A 24596-nucleotide genomic window follows, 5' to 3' on the forward strand; every position below is an offset into this window, starting at 1 on the left:
TGGGAACCGTAGCAGAGGGGATCAGGTCCTGGTCTCCTGCCATGGTCCCCCAGCAACACACTCACATCCTTCCCAGGGCTGTATGGGAAATGTTTGCTGGCCCATTCTCACCTCTTCCATCCTTAGCTGTGTGTAGCATGGCGGTCATAACTGAACCAGAAGGTCTGGGTTTGAATCCCAGCTCTGCCACTTACAGCTGTGTGATCTTGGCAGGTTACTTCGCCTCTCTGTTTCCCCGTGGAAAGTCGGAATAATACTAGTTCCTTTCTCCTAGGATTGTTGTGAAAATTAAGTGAGTGAGTGTGTATTAAGCACGGAGCCCAGTGTCTGGCACAGTGGGCGCCATGGAAATGTGAGCCATTATTACTATTTCACACTTGACTTGGCTTTCCCCAGCGTCCCCCCTCCCATTGGGGTTCATCCCCCTGCAGGTGGCCTCCTTGTTTGTCATGGTTTGGCACTGGCTGGGCTTGGGGACTTCTCTGATCATCCAGGCTGGGCCAGGTTTCCCCTCTCCCCTCCCCCAGTCCCTCACCGTAATCCTACCGTTACCCTCGCCGGCTTAGTGTGATCGTGTTGTGAATCCGTCCCTCCACTGTACGCTCCTGGAGGTCAGGGCAATGCTCAAGCCATCCTGCTTCCTGCCCGGGGCCTGCTCAGAGCAGGTGGGAGAAAACTCTGGGGCAGAATGAATGAGGAGAGGAGGGGGCAGAAGATGGGTCCTTCCTTCTAGTTAGCTTGATCACTGCTCTCATGGGCCACGTGTTTTCTGTGGGGCTCCCTGCAAGCCTGACCTTCAGTCTAAGTTAGAGGCCCCCTGGGGCTGAGCCCCGAGTTTACCCCCTTACCCTGGGTATTGGGACCTGAAGCCTTGGATCGCACAGGTCAAGTCTGCCTCCAGCTTCCAAATTGATCCCCCTCTAGGTTGATTCTGTTTTCTTTCTTTCTTTCTTCTTTTTCCGTAGAGTGCTGTAACCATTAAGTTCCAGGCAGGGGTCAGACCCCTGGGCTCCATCTGCTTAGGTTGCCTGCACAACTGAAATCCCCAAATCCATTCTGGCTAGTTTTCTCATTAAGACAATCAGACTGGATTGATCCATTAGATCAATGGCTGGACATCAGCCAGCAGGAAGCCAATCCAATGAGCCTGGATGATCAGCCCAAGAATGAGGTCCCCCATTGAGCTGGAGTGGGCACCACGCCCTGAGGGTGGGGCTCTGGGAGGCAGAGGGGGTGGGTCAGAGGATTCAGCAGGCTGGACTTTGGTGTGAAGGCATCAGTGTTGCCCGGGGTGTATCTACCAGGAGAAGAGCCCCAGCTCCTGGGAGCTGGGCAGGGATTCCGGGGACAGCTGGTGGGTGAGAAGCATCATCTGTGCTTGCAGACAACTGAGACTCCTTCCCAGGCAGTCAGCCCGTTATCACCGCCCCCCCCCCACCATCACCACCTCCATGGCCCAGGGTTGGAACTACATCTCCTTTTGAGCGGCAGGGTTTGCTCGATGGGAGATTTGGGGGTTCAGGAAGCAAACACCAGTTTCCCAGTTCTCTCTTCCCTTCTCACCAGGAGTAATTTTATGAGGCTGGGAATGGAGGGGTATGGGTGCCTAGAACACCATATCCTGATGTTCCAGGGACCCTGGCTGCGTGAGATGCTGATGGGGTTTAAGGGATGGCCAAGCACCCATATTCAAATACAGTTGGAGACACTAGATTAAATGCATTTCAGCATGTACATTTCTGACAAAGCTTATGCATATTGCGACTTTCTAAAAGCGGGGATGGAGGTGCAATGTTGGACCACAGACCCGTTTCTCTGGATATCTTGTAGAAATACATTGAGGTGCTTCCTCCAGGTGCCAACCGGTCCTACTTTCATGGGACAGTTCATCCCAAGAAGAAGTGTTTTCAGGATTGGAGGGATCCATGGGAGCCAGGAAGTTTCTCAGAAAGGGAGGCATCAGTGAGAAGGTAGAAGAGGGTGATGAGCCCCACTCAGGCCCACCATCACCATTCACACAGACGACAGTGCGAACAGCGCCCCCTACCGTTGTGCCGGCTCCTTCCGCCACCCCACCTGTCAGCCCAACCCTGCAGATCAGCTCGTGCCCTCACCACCCCATCTCCTTTCTTCCATAGGCTACTTGACTGTCAACATTGAGCCTCTCCCACCCGTGGTGGCTGGTGATGCTGTGACCTTGAAGTGTAACTTCAAGACAGATGGCCGCATGCGTGAGGTCGTGTGGTACCGGGTAAGTCACCCCCACTGTCCCCTCTATACATATGGCCAGGGCTGAGGGTAGAGTCCCCAGAGCCTCTCTGGAGACCCTCACGGGTTTGGCTATGTACTCAGCCCTAACCAGCCCTGAGCTGTCCTGTGCTCTCGGCCAGGTCCCCATCCTCTGCTGAAACCCTCCTTGAAGATCCTTTTGCCCAGCCTTCTCTTCTGCCCTCAGTACCTATCTCGTTCTGGCATCTTTTGTGTCGCCAACATGCCCTTATGTTCAGGAAACCCCAATAGTACCTAGTATTAGTTACTAAGAATGCTGCAGGCCCTGATTACAGTGTAACTAAAGAGCACTGAAGGGTGGAATTCGGGGCATGAGGATTTGGGTAATGTTTTTCGCAGGAGAGAGAACAGGACAGCTTCCTGCCTTCTTAAAAATCAAATTACAGACATAGTCTGCCTTCTAATCCGATTACCCATAGGATTAGTCCAGGTGTCTGGCACCCCAAGGTCTAAGGAGGTCTGAGATGGGATGTCGATAAAGATGAGCAGATGCCCGCCTGCCCAAGGCCCAGGTGTTGGCAACAGGAGAACCAGCTTTGGGTCACGGAAACAGGTGTTGGCCTTTTTAGCCACCAACAGACATTTCTATGTGTCTGGACTGGGCATCCCAGCCTGGTCTCCCTTTGCCACAAGGGAGTCGGGGCTGGCTGGGCTCAGGAGAAGGTCCAGTTGGCATTGACTTTCTTGCAATGCCGCACTCAGGTTTGCACAGAGCAAGGTACCGCCATCTGGGGAACGGGTTAGGCGGAGAGCTCCTCTTCCATGAGCTACAACAGGCGGTGGCAAAATTTTTCAGTGAGGCCCAGATAGTAAATATTTTCTTCTCTGGGGACCATACGGTCTCTGTCGCAACTACGCAGTTCTGTTATAGTGTGAAAACAGCCACAGACTGGAAGGGCATGGCGGGGTTCCCATAAAATTTTATTCATGGACACTTGAATTTCATGTAATTTTCACATGTCACAAAATCTACTTCTCCTTTTTTATTTTTTCAACCACTGAAAAAGGTAAAAAAACGTTCTTGGCTCATGGGTCATACAGAAACAGGCTGTAGGCTGATTTGGTTCACCAGCCCTAGTTTGCCGGCCCCTGATCTAAAACCAACACTTCCCTAAGCTTTGTAAGTTGTGTTGCCCTTTCTTCAAGTGAAACCAATGGGTGACACAGTCAAGTGTCACTGCTCTGGAAGGAGCGTGGAAGTAGGGGGTGGGGGGTGGGGAGAGGAGGTGGAAGGTGGAGGGTTGGGTGGGCGCAGCTTGGTGATGAGGCATCTAGAACTGGTTCCTTTGCTCCTTCAAGCTATTGCCATGCCCGCGGTGCAGTGCAGGGAAACCCAGTGTTAGAGGATCCTGCTGGGGAGCGCTCACCGTTCAACGCCTTGACTTGGAACTGGGATCCTCAGCCTCCTTGCTGTTGGTCCGGTCTTGCTTTGAAACATCCAGTAGTTACCGTTCCTTCTTGCTTTCTTGGCCTTTGATTCATCATTTGCTGGTCGCTGCCATTTTGCTGGGTGCGGTGACCTGGGCTCCTTTTAACCCACATCATTGCTCTCCATCGTAGCATTGTAGCCCCTCCTACTTAGAATCACCTCCGACATTCGGATCCCCACAGGGCCCCAGCTTTAGAAGAGGTTTCCACCCTGGATAAATCAATGGGCCTAGAGAAAGTCAAGGCATATGTTAACTAGTGCCATGAACTGAATCACTAAGAGGTGTATGTACATGATACGGGAACTGCTTGGCTGACACACGCTGTGAGCATCTCATTAGCACCTGGCAGAAGGACTGGGATAAATTAACTCCAGCTCACTGCTGAGGATGGTACTGCGTCTCTTCCTCAACCTTGAGCGAGGGGTAGTGAGAGACCTACTGAGAGAAATACAGAGACCCAATGGGAACAGTTGATAGGAGTGAAGGTGGGAGGGAGCTTGGAAACAGGAAAATACCAATAGGCATCTCATTGCCTTCCCATCCTCTGAAGCAACTATCTTCACTCTTGTTTGAAATCAAATGTTCCCGCATCAGTAGTGAAAATCTCCCTGCAGGATTAGCTACCAGGGTTGGGGCCACGGCAGTGCCAGACCGAGGTGCAGGAAACCAAGAGCAGGCTTCCGCATGGCTCACGTCTGCGTTCTCTGAAGACCAGGGACGTGGCTGGGGCAGGACGAGATGCCCAGCTTCCAGTGCAGACAGATTCCCCTTCCCCTTCTCTGCCCCAGTGTTGAGCACCCTCGTTCACTGCCCCCCCCACCCCGTCTCCATCCTGGCCTGCGATCACATTGATCGCTTTAAGCGTCAGTTAAGTCTCTTACGGGTGTCAGGCCCTGCGTATCAGGCTATGGTAGGCTGCACTAATTAATTTATTTCATTTCACATCCTTTGACTGAGAGCGTCTGGAATGGGGGTGGTGGTGGGGATGCAGATGTATGCAAATCACATGCAAATTTCCCACTGGAGCCAAATACTTGGGCCCTTTTGATTCCGTAGCTGGACTGAGGAAGTGGGCTCAGCCGACTTGGTACTCTCCCTGGGACCAGGGGAGCCCTGCATGCCCTGTCTATGATGGTGAGGACGGGGCAGAGGACGGAAGCAAATTCCAGGGAAATGGCTCCATGCTGCCAGTTCTCTCTTTGCCTGCTGCCACTCTGGCCTTCTGACACCTATCACCTCTTTTCCCAAGGAGCCAGCTGAATGGAGAGATAAGAGCTTACCGAGACGGGGGCTCCAGGAGCCAAAGCCAGGGCAGGGCTTCTGGAGGGTGTGGGAGAAGCAGCAGTGGAAACCCCAGTCTCCTTCCCCAGCTGGATCCCCCCCAGACAAGCCCCCACAGCTTCGTCCCCCCATCTCTGTCTTCCCCCAGCTGCCCACCCTCCCAAACAGGGAGCTGCCGAGTGTTGTTTGTTTTCTGTACGTGTGTTTGCTTCCCTCCCCGGCTTCCTTTGCCCGTCCTTCATGAAAGAGCTTACAGAGCCCGGCTTGGAAGGAAATGAATAGATTACACAGGTCCAGCCAGGGCTGCGTCTCCAATCCCTTTAGCAGGGAAAAGCAGGGCATTGTGATGAGGCCGCCTCTGCCCACTCAGCACAGTGGGCACAAAATGACCCAAAACATGTGTCAAGCCCAGCAGCCTCCCCTCTGGTCCTAAAGACATTATCTTAGCAATGGGGTCATCCTAAGCTTTCAGAAGCTTTCAGAAGCAAGTGGATTGGATTCTTTGGGTAAATTGGGGGAGCTGATGGAATTGTGTGAAACAAAAGGGATCACCCCCTCGGGGTTAACAAGAACACTGTCTCAACATTTGGGAAGGTCTTGGCCTATGGACCCCTCGGGGATGGGGTAGGTGGGCAGGGAAATAGGAGGAAGTGGTCAGGGCCTGCACCTTGGACACCTGGCCCCATGGTCAGGCCAAATTATAGAAAAAGATGACAAAATTCTAGAATAGACTCAAGAAGGTGGACATGATCAGAGCCCCTGGGTCTGTGCTGACCAATATGGTAACCACTTGTCACATATAGCTATTTAAATTTAATTAAATCAAATTAAATTAGAAATTTGTTTCCTCAGTCAGACTTGCCACATATGATTAGTGGCTGCCATATTGGACAGAGCAGGTATAGAATATTTCCATCATCACATAAAGTTCTATTGGACAGCCTGCTGTAAATATTTGAAAAAAAAAATTATGGCCCCTCCCTGGAATGTACTGTACTTTCCTGGCAAGGGAATGAAAGTGACTGCTCACTGAGCCAGCTTTCTAGGCAAATTCACCATAAAGTGAATTTCAGAAAAATGAATTTTATTTGTTGTGTAACCTGCCATTATTGGATTGCGGGGAATGGGGGTTTGGAAGAGGGATTATCATTCTCAAAAGATTTCTTTGAAAACATAGAGAAGATGTCAAGAAAGTTTTCAGGCCCCTGAGGTGCTGGTATCATAGTCATCTATCAAAGCCCTGTTCAACTTAAGGATGCTTCACAGCCTTTTCACCATCTCCCACGTTTTCTTCACTGTTGCATGGGTTCCCCTCCCAGATCTGAGTTTCCCGGGCTTCTTCAGAGCTCAGGCACATACCTTTCCTTTTTCCCTAGAAAATATACAGCAGCTAATAGAGTAGGGATGCAATTCCACACTTGGCCAGTAGGAGGCAGTCACCTAACAACCCAACTATTCTAGCATTAAGGTTGGGACCTGGTTATAGAAAACGAATGATAAATAATATCCTCTACTTAATCATTTCTATCCATTTACACCTAAATTTGGGGACTCATTCAGTAATTCTACTAATACTAATCTGAGTGACTAACATTATTGAGCCCTTACTCTGTGCCGGGCACTGGATTGAGGGCTGTACATACATGGCTGCATTTCATTTTCATGTTGGCACTGAGGTTGGTGGTATTGTTAAGCCTGTTTTTCAGATGAAGACACTGAGGCCATCCAAAAAGACTGTGTCAGCTCATGTTGCCTTCCCTGACTTCCGCAGAAAGTTCTAGACACTTCCTCCTCCATGATTCCTCTTTGAGGGTCTATACTCCAGCTCTTACCTCATTATGTCAAAATATCTGTCTGCCCACTGGGCCGTGAGCATCTCAAGCACAAAGGCCATGTCTTTTCCCCATTATATCAACAACGCCTAGTGGAGAGCCATCTCAGTAAATATTTGTTGCATGAACAAATGTTAGAGGTGGAAGTACAGACGCACGTTTTGACAGACCATGCCAGGTAGCCCACTGCCATTTCAGGTGGGCATCTGTGTCTAGCTGATCGTATCTGTCTGCTTGGGGAGTGAGTGTGAGTCCTTGTACACTCAGGGGGCTTTGTGGAGTATGGGAAAAAAGGAACATTTCTTATTAGGGAACACTGTCTAAACTCATTTACTTGGAGGTCACCTGCCCAACCGGCAAAGCCAAAGGTCTGTTTATATCATAGAAACCCATTAAACAACCACGGAGAATCCTGGGAATTTAACCTTTCACAGTATTTTTTATCATCTTTCCTTTGTTTCGTCTCTTTCCTTCACCATTTGTCCCCCAAGAGCTGTGCTGGGCTCAGGTTACAACGCCACAGAAAAGAGAGCCACAGAGCAAGGAGAGAGAGAAGGAGATCTACAAAGAGTGATAACGCCACCACTTTCAGGAGCCCCTTATCTCGCCTCTTTCACGTTGTGGGGAACGTGTGCCTGAGTGTTTGTTTAATGGTGGAGATTCCTCCTCCATGATGCTACCTGGCCGGGGCGAGCTCCCGCCCTAGGGCTCTGCTGGTTGCCTCGGCAGTGAGGGTTTATGGCTGCTCTGAACCATTAGAGAAAGGATTAAGCCTGGAGGCTGGGAAGGGTATGGTAGGGAGAGAGGACTTCAGCGTCAGAATACCTGCATACTGTGTTCAGGACATGTGACTTCAGGCAGTGACCTAATCTTTCTGCTTTAGAAACCTCATCTGAAATTGGGCATGAAACCACCTACATTGTAGGCATAAATGAGATAATGTCTGCAACCAAACAAGCCCAGTCCCACTGCAATCCTTTTATTCCGCTCAACAAAAACTCATGATGGGACCTGTTGAACAAACGGCAGCCATTGTCCTCTCATGTCTCTTGGTAACAAGGGATCCAGAGAGGGAGATTATAGAACAAGAGTGGAATGTGTTGTGGGAGGATCACCAAGATGAGATTCCTTGAGATCCATCCTACCACCTGCCTTGCCAGCACAGACAGGCAGAGATAATACTTAAAGCTTGTACCCTCTTTGTCGCTATGTGGTTCTGCTGGTGAACTCACTGGATTTAATTCTTGGAAGGTCATCACACAGCTAAGCCCTTTCAATGGATCTTAGCTCTCCCTGAAGCCAGAAGCTATTTCAAAATGGCTTTACTGGCATTGGCTCTCTCTTAGTCTCGGTCCTTCACACTGTTTTGTTGTCTGAAACAAAATGGAAAATGATGATCATAAAGGGACATTACAGTCTAATGATATCATAAGGGCAAGAAGGCAGGTACAGTCTTGGTGATGAGTAGAGACTAGGGCCCAAGTCCCAGAGAACTGGGCTGCATCACTCCTTTGGCCCCTCTGGCTTGGAGCCCATCCTGGCAGCCTTTCAACCTGGCTGTTCCTTGCTACCCCCTCACAGGTCTTGCAGCTCCAAGATCTGGAGGAGGAAGGGATTAAGGAAGACAAGAAGCCTTCTTCCCTGAGCCAGGGCTAAGCCGGCTGAGCTGCCTTATCCAGTTCTCCATTCTTGCCCCTAGCCTCCCAAAGGAGCTGGCTTTCCCTGATGAGGAATGTCCCATACCTAATTTTATCACACCAGTCACATAAGAGGAAAGAGAAAGTACCAGAGAGAAGGCCCACCAAAGGACAGCTGATTGTACAATAAATGTAGTGACACATAAGGAGGGAACAAACATCTTTCTGAGTCTAGTTCCATTGCAATCTTTTTTTTTTTTTTTCAAACATCTTTATTGAAGTATAATTGCCTTACAATAGTGTGTTAGCATCTGCTTTATAACAAAGTGAATCAGTTATACATATACAATATGTTCCCATTTCTCTTCCCTCTTGCATCTCCCTCCCTCCCACCCTCCCCATCCCACCCCTCTAGGTGGTCACAAAGCACCGAGCTGGTCTCCCTGTGCCATGCGGCCGCCTCCCACCAGCCATCCATTTCACATTTGGCAGTGTATACATGTCCATGACACTCTCCCACCCCGTCACATCTCACCCCACCCCCTCCCCACATCCCCAAGTCCATTCTCTAGTAGGTCTGTGTCTTTATTCCCGTCTTGCCGCTAGGTTCTTCATGGCCTTTTTTTTTTTTTTTTTTTTCCCTGAGATTCCATATATATTGCAATCTTTTTATTCCACCCTCAACCGTAGATTGTATCCATCCCATGTCAGACATTTCCTCCTTCTGGGAGTGGAGTGATGGGAGCAACTTTAAGCTCCCTCTAGAGGTCAGAGTGTGAATTGCAACTATTGCATCCCCAATCCTTGGTTTTTAATGGAAGTTTGGTTGCAAAGAGGCAGCAGTTGCCCACTCTAACTGCTCCTTAGAATTTCCAGAGGGACTTGTAAACACATACTGGTAGCTGAGCCTCGCCTTACAGTTATTGAATCAGAACCCCCAGGATTGGAGCCTCAGGGCCTTTGTACATTTAACAAGCTCCCTCAGGTGATTATAATGCGCTTGGCTCAGGCAGGGACCACGTCCTGGTGTTTGGGAAACTGTTAGAGGGAGCTGCTCCATTCATCCATTCAACATTAATTCAGCACGTGGTTACTGAGTCGGATGGTTCTAGGCACTGGGGGGGGCGCATCAAGGAACAAGAGAACAAGATCCTGAACTCATGTAGTTTACCTTGGCAGGGGGTGGGGGAGAGGTTAAAAAGATAAACAAGCAAGCAAATACCGGATAATGATAAGGGCAGTACATCTAATTATAATAGAATGATAGGATGGAAAGGGATTAGATGGTCAGGAAAAGACTCTCATTTAAGCTGAGACCTCAAAGGCAACAAGGACCTCGCCATGCCAAAGGGAGGAGATGGAGTATTCTGGGCAAAGGAAAGAGCAAATGCAAAGGACCTATGTTGGGAACAAGCTTTGTATGTTCAAAGAACAGAAAGAGAGCCCACTGCATGGCTGGAATGAAGTGAACAGAGGAGAGTTAAGAGATGAGGTGAGACAGATGAGCGGGCCCATTCATGCCAGGCCTTGAGCTCCAGAGGACTGGGTCTGGAGTGATTCTAAGGGCAGCAGGAAACTTTGGAGGGCTTTAAGCAGGGAAGTAACAGGATCTGGTTAACTTTACTAAAAGGTCACTTCTGGGTGAATGGACCATGGGAGGCAAGGCTGGAAGCAGGGTTATTAGAACGGTTCAGGCAGGAGGTGGCAGTGGCTTTGGTGAGGACCAGGAGGGCGGTGGTGGAGATGATAGGAGGGCAAAGGAATTCTGCTGTGACTTGCAGGTAGAGTCCCAAGGGCTTGCTGACATGTGGCGGGGTTGGTGGGGGGGGGGGGGTGAGGGGGGTAAGGGAAGATTCGGGATGGCTCCTGGCTTTCGAGCTTTCACAGCTAGATGTGAGGGATGGCACTGTTTCCTGAAACTGGGAGGGTAGGCGGAGGAGAAGGATGGAAGGAGTTCTTTATCAGTCATGGTACGTTCCAAGTGCTTCTAAGACATGGAGATGGAGCGGTCAAAGCAGCAGGGGAAGCTAAATCCGGGATCCTGGGGAGAGGTCAGGACAGGAGATTTGCCCTTGAGGATCATCAGGGTATGGATGGATCCAAAGCCACGGGCCTGGATGAGATGATCCCCCCAGGGAGGCGGCCACAGAAGATCACCCAGTGTGGACCCTGGGCACTCAAGATTTAGAGACAGAAAAGTAAACCGGTGACGAGATGGAGAAGTAGCAGCCAGCAAGATATAAAGAAAGCTGGCAGAGTGGGGTGCTCAGATCCCGAAGGAAGAAAGTAATCCAAGAAAGAGAGAATAGTCAGCTGCCTCCAATGTTGCAGTGAGAGGACTTAAAAGAACCGAGGAATGTCCTGGACCAAAGCAGCCTCCTCAGAGTTAGTGGGGGCAGAAGCCTGGCTTCAGTGGGCTGAGGGATGCGCTAAGACCAGCTGTAGCATAGCCTTGAGGTTTTGAGTATTAAAAGGATTTGACCTTGAACTTCTGGACAAACCTTGCAGATAACATAAAGACACCGTTGCTTCTATTTGGCCCATCTCCGTTTGCATGTCGTTCATAAGCTACCAAGTGCATTATCTATTCCACACTTGCCCTGCCTTGCAATCCGCAACTGATGGCAGCATCACTCTCCTCTTCAAGGATGTGGAAGTGGCTGCCCAGAGAGTTTAGGGGAGTCTAGGGTGATTCAGCAATTCATTTGGTATTTGGAGGAAAGATCCCAGCTCTAACCATCCAATTAACTCAATGGCCTGTGGATGACAGCCATTCACATAACCCTGCTCAGTGCATGGTACATGAGGCTGGAGAGGCAAAGGAGGACCCTCTTCCCTCCAGGGGAGAGCTTCCAAGTCCAGGTGTCATTAAACTGTAAAGATCTGTTTCCTCATCTAGCCAATGGGCTTGATTGACTCCCCTAAGCATCTCCCAGGGGTTTGTGTGAAACAAAGGAGATGCCTACAGAAAAGCCATTTCCATCACCCTCAGTGCAGGAGAAATAGGCTTCACTCATGTCCCTTTATCCTCTTTTCTGCCTGGCCAAGTCTTACTCATTCCCTCCTCTGTGAAGCCTTCTGACCTTGCGCATCAAGCAGAATTCAGAGATCCTCCAGCTTATGTTCCCTCAGCATTTTGTACATTCTTCGATTAGAGACTACACCTGGTATTTTAGTTACCCGTCTTGTCTTTGTGTCTGTGGCTGAGTTTTATTTATCTGCTTCTCCAGTGTGTGCTGGTACCCACAGGCCCTGGACCAGAGTCCTTATGTGGCATCTCTGGATCCCTAGAGAGTGGGTGGATAGGCTTCTGGAGGTGCAGAAAGTATGCCCAATATGTTGTGTACATTTTTTTAGTGGAAAGGGACCGAATATTCTCAAAAGGGTCTGTGACACCCCCTAAAAGGCTCAAGCATGGCAACAGCAGGTGTCCAGGGCTTGTGAGGGTGAAACATGGAGGGCGTCATTACCTCTACCTGAGGGTCACCAAGGTGGTACTCAGGATGGGTCTCGGAGACCAAGGGGCTGCAAGGCTGTGACAGGAAGCCTGTGGTCCTTGAGCTTTCCAGGGACCTGGCGGGGAGGGGTACTGCATTCAGCTTTAGATGGAAAGAGCGGTGGGGGGGATGGGCTTAGTCCAGATGCCACAGACCAGCCAACCCGATGTGTGCACAGACACTCTGGGATGGGAGAAGGAGATAAGAGGGGGAAAAGGAATGGCTTGCTTTGGCAGCAATTCACCGCTCACTCTGGCATGAGGGAAGGTGTTCTGACCAGAGAAATCGATCCTCTTTGGGGAATTAAGATCAGGTTTCTGATATAGGCAATGAGACCGTTTCTCTGCCTAGAGGTGCTCATACAAGGCTTATAAGAGCTCTTGGCTCCCAGTCTGTCGGTGGGGTGACGGGGAGAGTACCAACAGCTGGAGTGGATGCCCAAATAACAAGATGTCCTATTGGAGCACATGTGGACTCCACCTGTAACGGGCCGCCCCATTGGATGGTCATGAAAAGAAAGACAGGGTAGACTGGCAGATCCAAGGTAGACGCATTGATGGGGAGTTTGTCCGCACTTACCAAATGCACAGAAAAGAAAAGAGCAGGGGCCAGGGGGCAAAATGTCCTGCTGTGTGACCTTGAGCAAATCACTTGCCCTCTCTGAGCCTCAGGAGTTTCATCAGTAAAATGACAGGATGAAGTGAGATGGTCTCTATAGGATGTGCTCTTTCCCATTTTACAGCCAACCCCCCTCCTTTCCTCTCCCCCAGCAGACCTGGGGTGGTGGCAGAGGCTGGCGCTTCACGGCCAGGTGCTCCCCGGGGTGGGGCTTGGGCAATTCTCCATCAGGGCGGAAATCCCGGCCCGAGTTGCTCTCGGGCCCTCTGAGCCAGTGGAAGCCAGAGCTGTATTAAGCCCAGAGTGTGATTTCCAGCCGACTCTGCCTAGTTGAGCCCTGTTGGGTTTAAATGACAAGGAGGCTGACTTAACTTGTGGGAGGAGGATTAAAGGTGAACTTCCGCTCCAGCACACCAGTGACATAAAAGAACATGACTGAAATGAGAGATGTTTCCCAGAAAACCAGCTCTCCCTCCTAAGTCCTTCCTCCTCCTCCTCCTCTCCTCACCTTTTGTGGGTTGGGTGTGTCGTCCTTATATGAAGAGTGACTGTGTCCTCTTCCCAAGAGGCTCAGAGAGGTCCCCAGGGTCATCACACAGTCACCCCGATGCAGACAGGCACAGCCTGGCCCTTTTCTAAAACACACTACGGCCGCCCCACACTTTGCAAGAGCTCCCCATTGCCTTAAGAACCAAGTTCAAGGTCATTGGCCCAGCATGCAAGGTTCTTGATTCAAGCTCCATTGATTGATTTTCTCCAGCCGTGCTTCCTACCACGTTCCCAAATGGGCCCACCACTGGAATCATACAGCCTATTTGCAGTTCTTGGAACATGCCAACGCTCTTTCCCACCTCTGTGCTAATGCAAATGCCACTTCCTCTGCCCGCAACGCCCTTCCCCGCTCCATCTGGCAAACTCCGACTTGCCCTCCAAAGTCAGCTGCAGTGTCACCCCCAGAGACATTTCCCCATCCTTTTTTTCCCTTCAGTCTTCTTCTTCATGCAATCACCATGACCCAGGCATCTTAAAATACTCAGAACTCTACCCTAGGACTTAACACACTGGACACACATGTTCATTTATGCAGCAGATATTTCTTGAGCATCTACTATGTGCCAAGCATTGGGACTAGAGCACTGAGTAAGAACAGCGGGGTCTTGTCTTTATGGAGCTTGTAGTTAAGCAGGGAAACAGATGTGGCCTGGAAGACTGTCAAATTTCTTTGAAATTGTGGTAACTGCCCCCAACAGGACAGGTGCCTGCTAGCTGAGAGCTCACAACAGGGGGATTAATTCTAATAGTTGAATGTCTCCCTTCCAGAATGTAAACACCTTGTTGGTAAAGACGAGGCATCCTGTTTGTATCTGAGCACATAGCTTAGAGAATGAATAAATGAATGAGCGAACGAGTGACATGGAAGTAAACCCTTAGTTGATGAGGTGAGTAATTTTCTCACAATTAGAAAAATGGATGGCATGACCTGAGAACTGGTGAGTTCCCTACCCCTGAGACTGTCTAAGCAAATTTTAGAGTGGCCTCCTATCAAAAATGCATTAGAGAGAATTTCTGGCTTCCTGGCCCAAGGGAGCCCAGAACAAGATGACACTGTCCATTTCAGCTGTGGAATTCTGTGCTACGTCAAGTTCAGCCGCCCAGCGATGACATCATGACAAGGTAGGGATGGAGCCTCCAGCCAGCTTGGCTAGCCCACACATCAAGTGTGGGACACCAGGTATCCAGAAAGTTCTAGATTCCCCAGGAGAGGGGTGATTGTGGATGTTCTGGGAATCTGCTTCATGTGGGTGCCCCACCCTTGAGTGAACATTCAAAAGAGAGGAGGCTTCAGACACCTGGGGGCAGAGAGGTGGGGGGAGAATGTGAAGGGAGTTAGTAAGACCAGATACAGAAGAGCAGTCCGCAGCTGAAGGTGTCGTAAAATGCATCTCCATTCATGTCACCCTGCCTGAAACTCATCACCGAGGCCTCTCTGTTGCTGTTGGGACAAAGACCCGAACCCTGGTGTCCTCTTACAGGGTCTGGCCCTTGCCTGCCTCTCCAGGCTCACCTCCTGTGTGCTCCCGTGACGGAAGAAGCTGCGGGCGTTCAGAGACCTCAGGGAGCCTTGACCAAAGGAAAAGGAAGGACTGGGGAAGGGCAGAAAGGGTCCTGCAAGCTGGACCCACTATTTCTCATGTCGGAGCCTGGGAGACTGAGGTTAGATGGGGTTAAGCAACTTGCTGTGAGTTGTGCTACTAAAGAGAGGTTGGGTCAAGCTTTGAACCCACTCTCTGACTCCAAAGCAATGCTCTTTCTTTAGGCTCCGCTGAAGGTCGTAAATACTGTCCTGCGGGGTGGGAAGGATTTCCACCCGAGTGACAGGCAACCCGAGGGCTGAAGCCTCAGAAGGGCTGAACCCCTCTGGCTTGGGGAGCCTCTTTCTTCCTCCTCCCCCTCATCAATGCCATCGCTGTGGTTTAGGTCTGGTGCTGTGTCAGGGCCGTTACAAAATCATCCCACTGGTTCCTCACAGAAACCGTGTGACGCCGGCACTATTGTCCATTTTAGGGTTGGGAACATTGAGGCTCAAAGAGGTAAAGTAACCGACCCCAAGCCTTGCAGACAGTAAGATAGCACAGGATCTATCCACTGGCCTGACTTCCCGTTACAGCCAGACCTTCTCAGCATCCAGGCTTGTCCACAGAACTGACAGAGGCCGTCCAGATCCCCCTTTGGGAAGCTCCTTAGCTGTGGCACAGAGTGAGACAGAGAGGGCCAGGGGATGGGGCGGGGCGGGCTGCCTCAGGATGTCTTCATCATCGCACAGCCAGAGCCACCTGTCTGCAGAGGCAGCGGTACAGATCCATGCAGGGGCTGTCAACACCAAAGGAGGACCCAAGGGAAAACACAGCTTCCACCTGCAGAGATGACGCAGACAGCATCGTTCACCTACCCTGAGACAAACACGCAGAGCAGAGCAGACAGGTGGAAAGGACAGGACCCTCCCCTCCTGCGCCCCTCCCTGCTCGCCCCCCTCGCACAGGGCGTCTGCCCATGTCCCTTGGATGAACCTGGGAAAACGTTTGATGCTACCATCCAGAGCCGGGTCTTGGGACACAGCCCTCGGGAATCCCAACAATGAGGGAGAAGGGTGGCCTGGATTAGTGGAAAGTCTGAACTGGAGACTATCCTTCAAGAAATAAATTTGTTGATTATTATTTTTAACTATTATTATTATTATGTTGCAAGATGGTGGAGTAACTCAGATGAGTCAAAACAAGTATTGTCAAGTAGTGGATCTTGGGGGACCTGCTTTCATGGTTATAATAATCACTTCAATTGGCACATTAATTATACATGAGCAGATGCTGCCAAAATAATTAAGGGCGTGGGAAAGCCATTGCTTTCCTTAAGTGGTTTAAACATGCCCCTTTAACCAGGTGTACTCGGTGAATATCAAATCACGCCAGGCCTGATATTTGGAGATGGAGGGGAGTGAGTCCTGTCTGAATGTGTGGGCTCGGACTTAGTGAGATCTCCAGATCATCCCTTCATGCCTTCTTTCCTTCACGTATGGAACGAACACCTACAGGAAACCTGCGTGGAGTTTTGGGTGCAACATCGAGATGCCGACCCCGGCTCACGCTCTGTGGGGAGAGACGGGATGTCACAGAGCCACAGGGCAGGAGCCCCGCCCTCGTCTGGGGCTGTTCTGGAATGAGGAGGGGACAAAGGGCATGGCCAGTAGAGCCAAGGGCATGTGCAAAGGCCTTGAGGGTGGCCCATGGAAATGCCATCGGGCGCTGGTGAAGGATGGAGAAGGAGGAGGAGAAGGCTGCGGGCAATCAGGGACCCAACGAGCTACAGCTGGGGTTCCAGGCAGTGGCGCTTGGCTTGGATCCACAGGGAGCGTTTGAAGAATTTTAAGCAAAAGGGCAGCAGCATCCAATTTTACAAACCTCTGGACCCTCCCAGGGACACCTGATACGCATCTCGGACTTGACACCGCCAAAGCAAAATTCTGTATTTCGCCCCCAAACCCATTCCCATTCTTCCCCGTCTCAGTAAGTGACATCACCATCCAGCCAGTTACTTCAGCCAGAAACCTAGGGATCTTTTCTGCTCTTCCCTTCCCGTGCCCCACCCCCAGCCTACAGCTCTTCCACTGAGTCAGCCCTCAAGACATGCCCTGACTCCACTCGCTTCTTCCCATCTCCTGGCCACCAGGAGACTCTATCACTGCGTAGAGGTGGCAGTCTCCCCTCTGCTGCCTTCTACCACCCAGCCTTGTTAGTGTTCCGTAAATACCCTACAAGTCTACTCTTCCTAAAAGTCCAAGTTGACCCGAGCCGATTCCTGATGTGCAGAACCCTGTGTCTGGTGGTGTTCCAAAGAAGAACAGCCTGTGCCCCAAGGAGTGTGTGGACCAGTGGTGAAGAGGCCGCTTAGCAAAAGGGATGCGGGAAGCAGAAAGATCTGAGTTCGATTCCAGGCTCTGCCTCTTCCTCTGTCACCTCTCTCAGCCTCCACGTCAGTGCCTGTAAAATGGGCTGATGATAATAGCACCAACCTCTCAAAATCATCCCAATCTGGACAATAAATCACAGTGTTTGTTGCCAATTCCCAGCTTGCAGGAAGCGCTTTTCATATGTTAACTAGAGCATGATGGTGCTCTAGTTTTCTGTGAACACAGTGTGTCATGATCCCACAGTCTCAGGCTGAGATGGGACGGGCAGGGGTCCCTGCTTTGAAGGGGTTGTTGCAGGTGATGCTGGAGGCCTTCCTCTGCATCTGAGAGCACGTGCTGGTGGGGGGGGGGACCAGGTGGAGGCTGGAGGGAAGTCGTTCAGTGGATCCCTCGAAGAAATCCATCCGTATTGCTGAACCATTTTGGCCTTTCCAAACGATGCTGTACTCTCTATTGATTCATCTTTCAACAAATAGTTATCACGTGTCCACTATGTCCCAGGCAAGGTGCAAGGTGCTGCTGTAGAGGTTCTGCCTAGCGGAATAAAGGAAGCTGGTGATGTTTGCATGTTTGTCTTTTACGCAAGCATCTTACTGACACTTGTCCCTTCTAATAGGCTTTTTGTTTAATTTCAATCTTTTGGATTTTTAAAAGTTATATAACTATATTATTTGCAAATAATAACCTTTCTCTTCTAACACCCGAGAGACAGTATCTCATAATGTATAAAAGCACATGTCCTGGGACCAGATCACTGAGATTCAAATCCTAGCTTTGCCACTTAGAAGCTTCGTAACTTTGAACAAGTTACTTAAACTCCATGCCCGTTTTCTCATCTCACATAATGAACTTAAGACAGTGTCTGGCACTATGTAAATGTTGGTGTTGTTGTTACTCATTGAATTTCTTATAATTTCTTGCCTTATTCCATTGCCTAAAATCTCCAGGATGCTTGTAATATGTTTCCTTGTCTTATTTCTGTTTTTCGTAGAATTGCATTTAACATTGCATATGGTATTTGCTGCTGGTTTCCAATAAATACTATTTCTGTCATGTAAAGGAAGTTTAGTTCTATTCTAATTTCACCTAGAGTTTTTATAAAGAAAAATTAATTAAGTGCTTCTTAAGAATCTATTGAAATAATCATATGGTTTTTCTCCTTTAATTTACTAGCATAATGAATTATGTTGATGGTTTTCCTAATATTGAGCCTCCATTGGGTTTTTATAATTTCTCTGAACAAATATCTTGTGTCCCAAATTAAAAGAACTCTCAAGTATTTATTTTTTATTATTATAAATGGAATCTTTTTAAAAATTTATTTATTTTATTTACTTTATTTTTGGCTGCGTTGGATCTTCGTTGCTGCGTGCGGGCTTTCTCTAGTTGCGGCAAGCGGGGGCTACTCTTCATTGCGGTGTGTAGGCTTCTCATTGCGGTGGCTTCTCTTGTTTCAGAACACAGGCTCTAGGTGCACAAGCTTCAGTGGTTGTGGCTCGCAGATTCTAGAGCGCAGGCTCGGTAGTTGTGGCTCACACACAGCTTAGTTGCTCTGCGGCATATGGGATCTTCCCGGACCAGGGCTCAAACCCGTGTCCCCTGCATTGGCAGGTGGATTCTTAACCACTGCGCCACCAAGGAAGCCCTATAAATGGAATCTTTTTCATTGGATTTTCTGTGGGTCTCTGGGATGTAAGAATGCAATGCAATTGATTTTTTTGTGGCTTTATCTTGCATCCTACAAATTAGATGAATTCATTTATTCTCTTTAATAAGCATGTGGTGGCTTTCCTTGTATTCTTTAGGCATTCAATTTCCTCAGCTGACATTTTTATTTCTTTCTTTTCTGTATTTTTTGGATAGGTTGCATTTATCAGCGAACAAGTATGCGATGCATTCCTACTATGTGCCGGGCACTGAGCCAGGCTCTGCTTCCTCGATTTCTCTTGTTGTGTTTGGCAGGGTGAGGTGGCTGGGGTACCGTCCTCTGCAGACGTATTGAGAACAGCAGCCTGAAGATGGGAAGGAGTCCCACCAGGTTCCCAAAGCCACTTAGATTCTGATCGGGATTCAAACACTATTAACCCTCAGGCCAAGCCGCCTCCTGACTGATGCCCCTCCCCTTTCAGGGGCAGGAGTAGTTAGCTTTGAACCCAATGGGGAGCCAGACCTCTGAAATGCAAGGGTTATTTCTTGCAGGGAAAGTGAAGACTGATGCTCTAATTCTGAAATCTGGCCTTGAACTGTCCAGCTCTGGCCAGCTCTCTGTCCCTCTTTCTGCCCTTGAATCTGGGACTTGCTTGAAATAAAAAGGAGAAAATATCTCAGTTCATATTTTTTCCAAGCAGCATCTCAGCTCTGAGGGGCTTGGGATGGAGTTGCAGCGTGCCGTGCTCCCAGACGCTCCCCCCGAGCCTGTGGACGATGCTCTCGTGCTCCCTGAGTGAGCGTCTCGAGAGACCGCTGGCATCCCAGTCCCCAGCAGGCTCCACTCTGCCTGGCGCTCCGCTGCATCAGGCCCCACGTCTTCCCGCCTGCAGTACTGCTCTTGGCTTTTCTGAGCTAATTACACCATCTCATCGTTCTGCAGACAGGCCCCCTCCCTCTTCCCAGCATCTCGCACCCCTGGGAACATGTACCTTGTAATCTCCCTCCATCTAACACCAGTCAACTTAATTATCCTTGTGGAGCTCAGGCCTGCAACCTCCAGGCTCACCCTCTGCGGTCTCATCACCTTGGGCTTCCTGCAAAGATGGCAGCGGGTGTCTTGCTGTGGCGTCCCTGGAGTTATGCCTGACTGAGAAGGCAAAGAGAGCTGACTCAGCATATGCCCTAGTTACCGAGCCTCACTCTTGGGACACCTCTTATTCATTCACACCAAACCACTGTGTGGGTTTGTGGCAGCCCGTCTAGCATGCCACTGTGGCACCAGAGAGCCGTTCTGCCCACGCGAGTCACAGACTTGAGCGCCTCCGGGAGCCCCAGGCCACCCTGAGGCTCAGCCCCCACCCTAGGCTCTCAGAATATTATAGGAAATTCCTCAGCTGCCGAGGCCCTCTGGAAGCTGCTTGGGACTCAAGGAGGGGAGAACGAATCCTTCTTGATGCTTCATATCATGCCAGGCATTAAGCTAAGGGTTGTCCATGCACCACCCAAAACAGGAGCTATGAGCAGCTCCATCGAACAGATGGGGAAACTGAGGCTCGGATGTGTGATGGGATTTCCCACAAGTTGCAGGGCTGGAACTCGAACCCGGGTCCTTCTGACTCTGAGCCCCACGCTAGCCGTTTTCTTCTTCTGTTGAGATGGTCAGTTGATGTGAATCCTCCACTTCACAGCGCTGCCAGCCTTGATGACCCGAGGATGGGACCAGCTCTATTAGGCTTCCAAAGACAAGACTGGGGTTCTGACCTATGCTGGGGGAGGTGCGCCCTCTTCCTCCTCTGAGCCATCAAGACCCCACCTGGGACGGGCCGCCGCAGTCCCACCCACTACCTGTCTTTGTCATCCTGGGTAGTAGCGGGGAAGGAGGACATTGTCCTTTGAGTGTGAGCTTCCAGAGCGCTTGGCAGAGAGGTGTTTCAGGGGATGGCGAGTTCCCTGCAGCTGCCCCAGTGCTCTGGCCAGTGAGCCTCGGCTGGAAGCAGCCTGAGGTGGGTGTGGCAGGTCACTGGTGTCTAGAGCCTCTGTTCTCTTGCCTGGAAAATGAAGGGAATAATATCCCCCAAGAGGTACTGTGGCTATAACATGAGATCATTCTGGCAAGTGCATGCCATAGTGCCTGGCAAATAATATCAATAACAACAACAATAGGGGCGAATGTTTATTGAGCACGGACTCTAGGCCAGTCGCTGTCTAAGCACTTCACATATGTTGGCTCATTTAATCTTCATAGCAACCCTCTGGGAAGGTACTGTCCTCGTCCCCATTTACAGATGAGGAGACTGAGGCACAGAGAGGCAACCGCTTGCTCAAGATCACACGGCTGGTACATTAAAGAAGTGGGATTCGAACCCTGGAGGTTTGGCTTCAGTGTCCACACTCCTATTAAGTATTTCAGAATATTAGTTCCTTCCCCAAGCCTCTCCTCCTCTTCTCATGCACTCACGGTCCGCCCAGGCCAATAGACCATGAGCTAAAAGGAAAAAGCCCAGGCACAGAGGTGTCTACAGGGCACGGAGGATGGTTCCCTAGCCCTGAAGAGAGATGCCCACAGAACACGCCAGAGAGACAACCAGCTTGTAGGGATTGTAGATTTCCTGCAAGCTGAGTCTAGGCTTTCTCCCTCCTTCCGTCCCTTCCACGCTTCCCACACGGGGCTGTGCACACAGTGGGAGCGGGGCCAGTGCTGGCTGACTTGACTTTGAAGGGAGACACTGTGATTCATTTCAAGCTGCCGGAATTAACCCCTCTGTATAGCTCAAAACTTTGCACAACGTGGGAGGCTCTGGGCAGACAGTCGGAGCCTGGCTTCTGTGGTGCTGGCAATGTTGTCAAGTGTGATTTCTAGATTGCTTTTGTAGAAGAGCGATGCTGGGATTTTCCATTAGACCAGGGCAACTTGCAGTTGTGGTTTTCTGAGTGATTAGAGGGGAGGAGGCTGGGAAAATGCTACCAAAGCAGACAGCCAGCCTCCTTCTTGGGGCCTTGAGAAATGACTCAGTATGTTTGTTTTTGCCCACCATGGTCCTTAGGACACAGATATAGGTTAGACAAGGTCGGATGATGCCGCATGGCGAGTTCTCTCGGGCAAGGTGCCCTGGGTGAAACTCATTCATTCATTCATCCAACATCCCCACATCATTCATTCAGTTAACAACTATTTCTTGGACACCCGGGGCTGCCAGGCTCTGTGGTAGCTGCTGAGAGCACAGCACTGAACAAGACAGGTTCTCTCTGCCCTCAAGGAGCTTACATCCTGTTGGGGGATGCAGAAGGCATAGATCAGAACCGCTTGTCAAATGATGAAGGGGTTATGTAGCGAGGATGCCCAACCCCGACTTGAGTGGTCAGGGTTGGCTTCCCAAGGAAGGAAAGTAGGAGCTAAGGTTTGAAGAATGAGGCAGACTTAGCCCAAAGCCTGTGCAGGCCCCCTAAAATGGGAGAGAGTATGGCAAGCCCGAAAATTAAAGTGGGCCATCTAGTTGGGGTCTAGATGGGAAGAGGCAAAGAAGCAGAAAGCAGCTGGAGGGATGAGTGGGCCCTAGATCAGGTGTTCATCTTGATAAGATGCTTGAACTTAACCCTGAGGGCAAAGAAGGGAATGCTTTTTTACACAGAGGAGCGGCAGGCACGGTCTGTGTGATCGCTTGCAGCTGTGAGGTCAATGAACTGGGACTGGGCGGAGGTTGGGGAGCCCCAGAGTGGGTCAGGGGCTCTGGGCTGGAGGCCGCTGCAGCAATCTAAGAGATCAAAGATGGCAGCCGAGTTAGGGAGTTGGCGGTGGCGGGTGGAGTGCGGGGCATAGATTAGTGGCCAGGGGCTTGCTGGAGGCCCAGCAGAGGGAGTAAGCTGCTGAGTGGTGGGATATGAAGAGACTTCAGAGAGGAGGTGACATCCAGGTAGGTTGGAGGCACGGGTGCCTGCATCATTTCACCAGATGGAGAAGGTGAGGGGAGATGCAAAGGTGGTCCTGGCAGGGGCAGCTCTCTGTGCAAAAGCAGCGTGGGAATCCTGGGCAGCCTTTCTGAGCTTGGAGAACTTGGCTGGATTGCCACTTCACAACCCAAGCCCAGTTCTGTGCTAGCAGCATCTCTCCTCACCCTGTATCCTATGTCTCTCTGGTTGAGACCAGAGGAATGGCCAAGAGCCATGTGGCAAGAGAAGAAGTTCCAGCCTTAAAAAACAAAACCTGTTCTCTTTCTAGATCTTGCCTCCCCTTCCCCCAACTGGCGCACAAGGGAAAGGTCGGGGCGCCTGATGCAGCAGTGGAAACCCACTGGTGCAGGAGTTGGCAACGGTCAGAACCTGCACCCCTGGCCCTGGCTCCCCACCACCTCCCCTTTGTGTGTCCTCAGACTCATTTCCTGTTGCCGGGGGAACTTTAGCAGCATCTGAGTCCTCTGCCGGCTGGTCCGTTGGACAGTCTGCTCTCCTCCTCTCACTGGGGAGGAGGTGTGGATGCCCCCTGATCAAGCACTCTGTCTCTGTGTCTCTGTCTCTGTCTCTGTCTCTGTTTCTCTGTCTTTCTCTCCCTCTCATTCCCTCCCTCTCTCCCTCTCCTGGTGAATTTGCATGTGCTCTGACCACTGGCGCTCACCTAAAGGTTACTTTATAAATGCCCTTGTGATTCTCGCAGGTGCTGGGATTCTGTCTTCAGCCTCAGCCTGTGTGTTCTTTCAGGAGAAAAGGACCATGTCTCCCCCGTCAGACAGGGAAGCCCTGAGGGCAAGGGCTGAGTAAAAAGAAGTTACCAAAGACAGAGTAGCTTCCCTTCTCTGTGTTGGATCATAAACCCCATGTAATTAAAATACCTTCAAAAGAGGCAAAAAATTATAGAGTAGAAAGAGGATGTCTGTGGAGTTTGACAGAGCCAGGCTGAAATCTGAGCTCTGCCATTTACTGGCTTTGACTTCTCTGGGCCTCAGTTTCCTCTTGTGCTAAATGGGGATAGTAATTCCCACCTCACAGAGCTATAAAAGTTATAGCTTTTATAAGCTCGTGTTCCCAGTCCACGAGCACTCACAAAGTGTCTACCCTATGCCAGGAACTGTTCTAGACACCGAAATATAGTGGTGAATAAGACAAACAATCTCCCTGCTCCAGTGGGGTGGGGAGACAGACCATTCATTAATTAATTAGCAAGAAAGTATCAGACAGTGATAAGTGTGGTGTAGATCATTTAGGATGTTGTGACAGAGAGTAACTGGGGCTTCTGAGGTTGGCTGGTCAGAAAAGGTGCCTTTTAGGAAGTAACAATGAAACTGAGCTCTGTATGACAAGGAGGAGCCAGGCAAAGGTCTGAGGAGGAGTGTCCCAGGCAAAAAGGGTATCTACGGAAGGGCTGAGCTTGGTTACACTGTCCAGAGATCAGACATGTGCCTGGAACACAGGGGACAGAGGGAAGAGAGAACACGAGCCAGAGAGGAGACAGGCATATCTCACACAGGGCTTTGTAGACTTTATTCATTGTGTAGTGTCAGATGTATTAGAGAGTTTTAAGAAGGGAGTGACATGTTTCAAAGATAATTCAAATGTATGTTTTAAAAATAATTCTCCAGCTGTTGTGCAGAAATAATTCTCCTGACTACAGGATAGTGTGTGAGTCAGGATAGCCTAGGTTGTGCTGCATTAACAAAATAACCCCCACATCCCAGTAGCTTGATGCAACAAAGGTTTGTTTCTTGTTCACAAAAAGTTGAATGTGGGTCATGCCTCTTCTGGGCAGCTCTCCTCCATGAAGTGACTCAGGAATCCAGGCTCATTTCATCTTGTGGCTCTACCCTCACGTTGTGCATGGTTACCACCAAATGGGGGTAACAAAAGCAAGAGAGTCATGTGATTGCTCTTATGGGCCAGTCTGGGAGTGGCTTAGGCCATTTCTGCTC

At 50.2% G+C, this 24596-nt stretch overlaps 1 protein-coding gene across 1 annotated transcript in view; it reads left to right on the plus strand.

Moving 5' to 3' along the window:
- Positions 1–24596, plus strand: part of IGSF21 (immunoglobin superfamily member 21) — a 252328-nt gene that overhangs the window by 110235 nt on the left and 117497 nt on the right. Inside the window, exon 2 of the mRNA XM_057537082.1 lies at positions 2139–2251. Coding sequence (XP_057393065.1) covers positions 2139–2251 — 113 coding nt within the window. The remainder of the gene's footprint in view (positions 1–2138; positions 2252–24596) is intronic.

Source organism: Balaenoptera acutorostrata, chromosome 1 (genome assembly GCF_949987535.1).
Source record: "Balaenoptera acutorostrata chromosome 1, mBalAcu1.1, whole genome shotgun sequence".
Lineage (NCBI taxonomy): Eukaryota > Metazoa > Chordata > Mammalia > Artiodactyla > Balaenopteridae > Balaenoptera > Balaenoptera acutorostrata.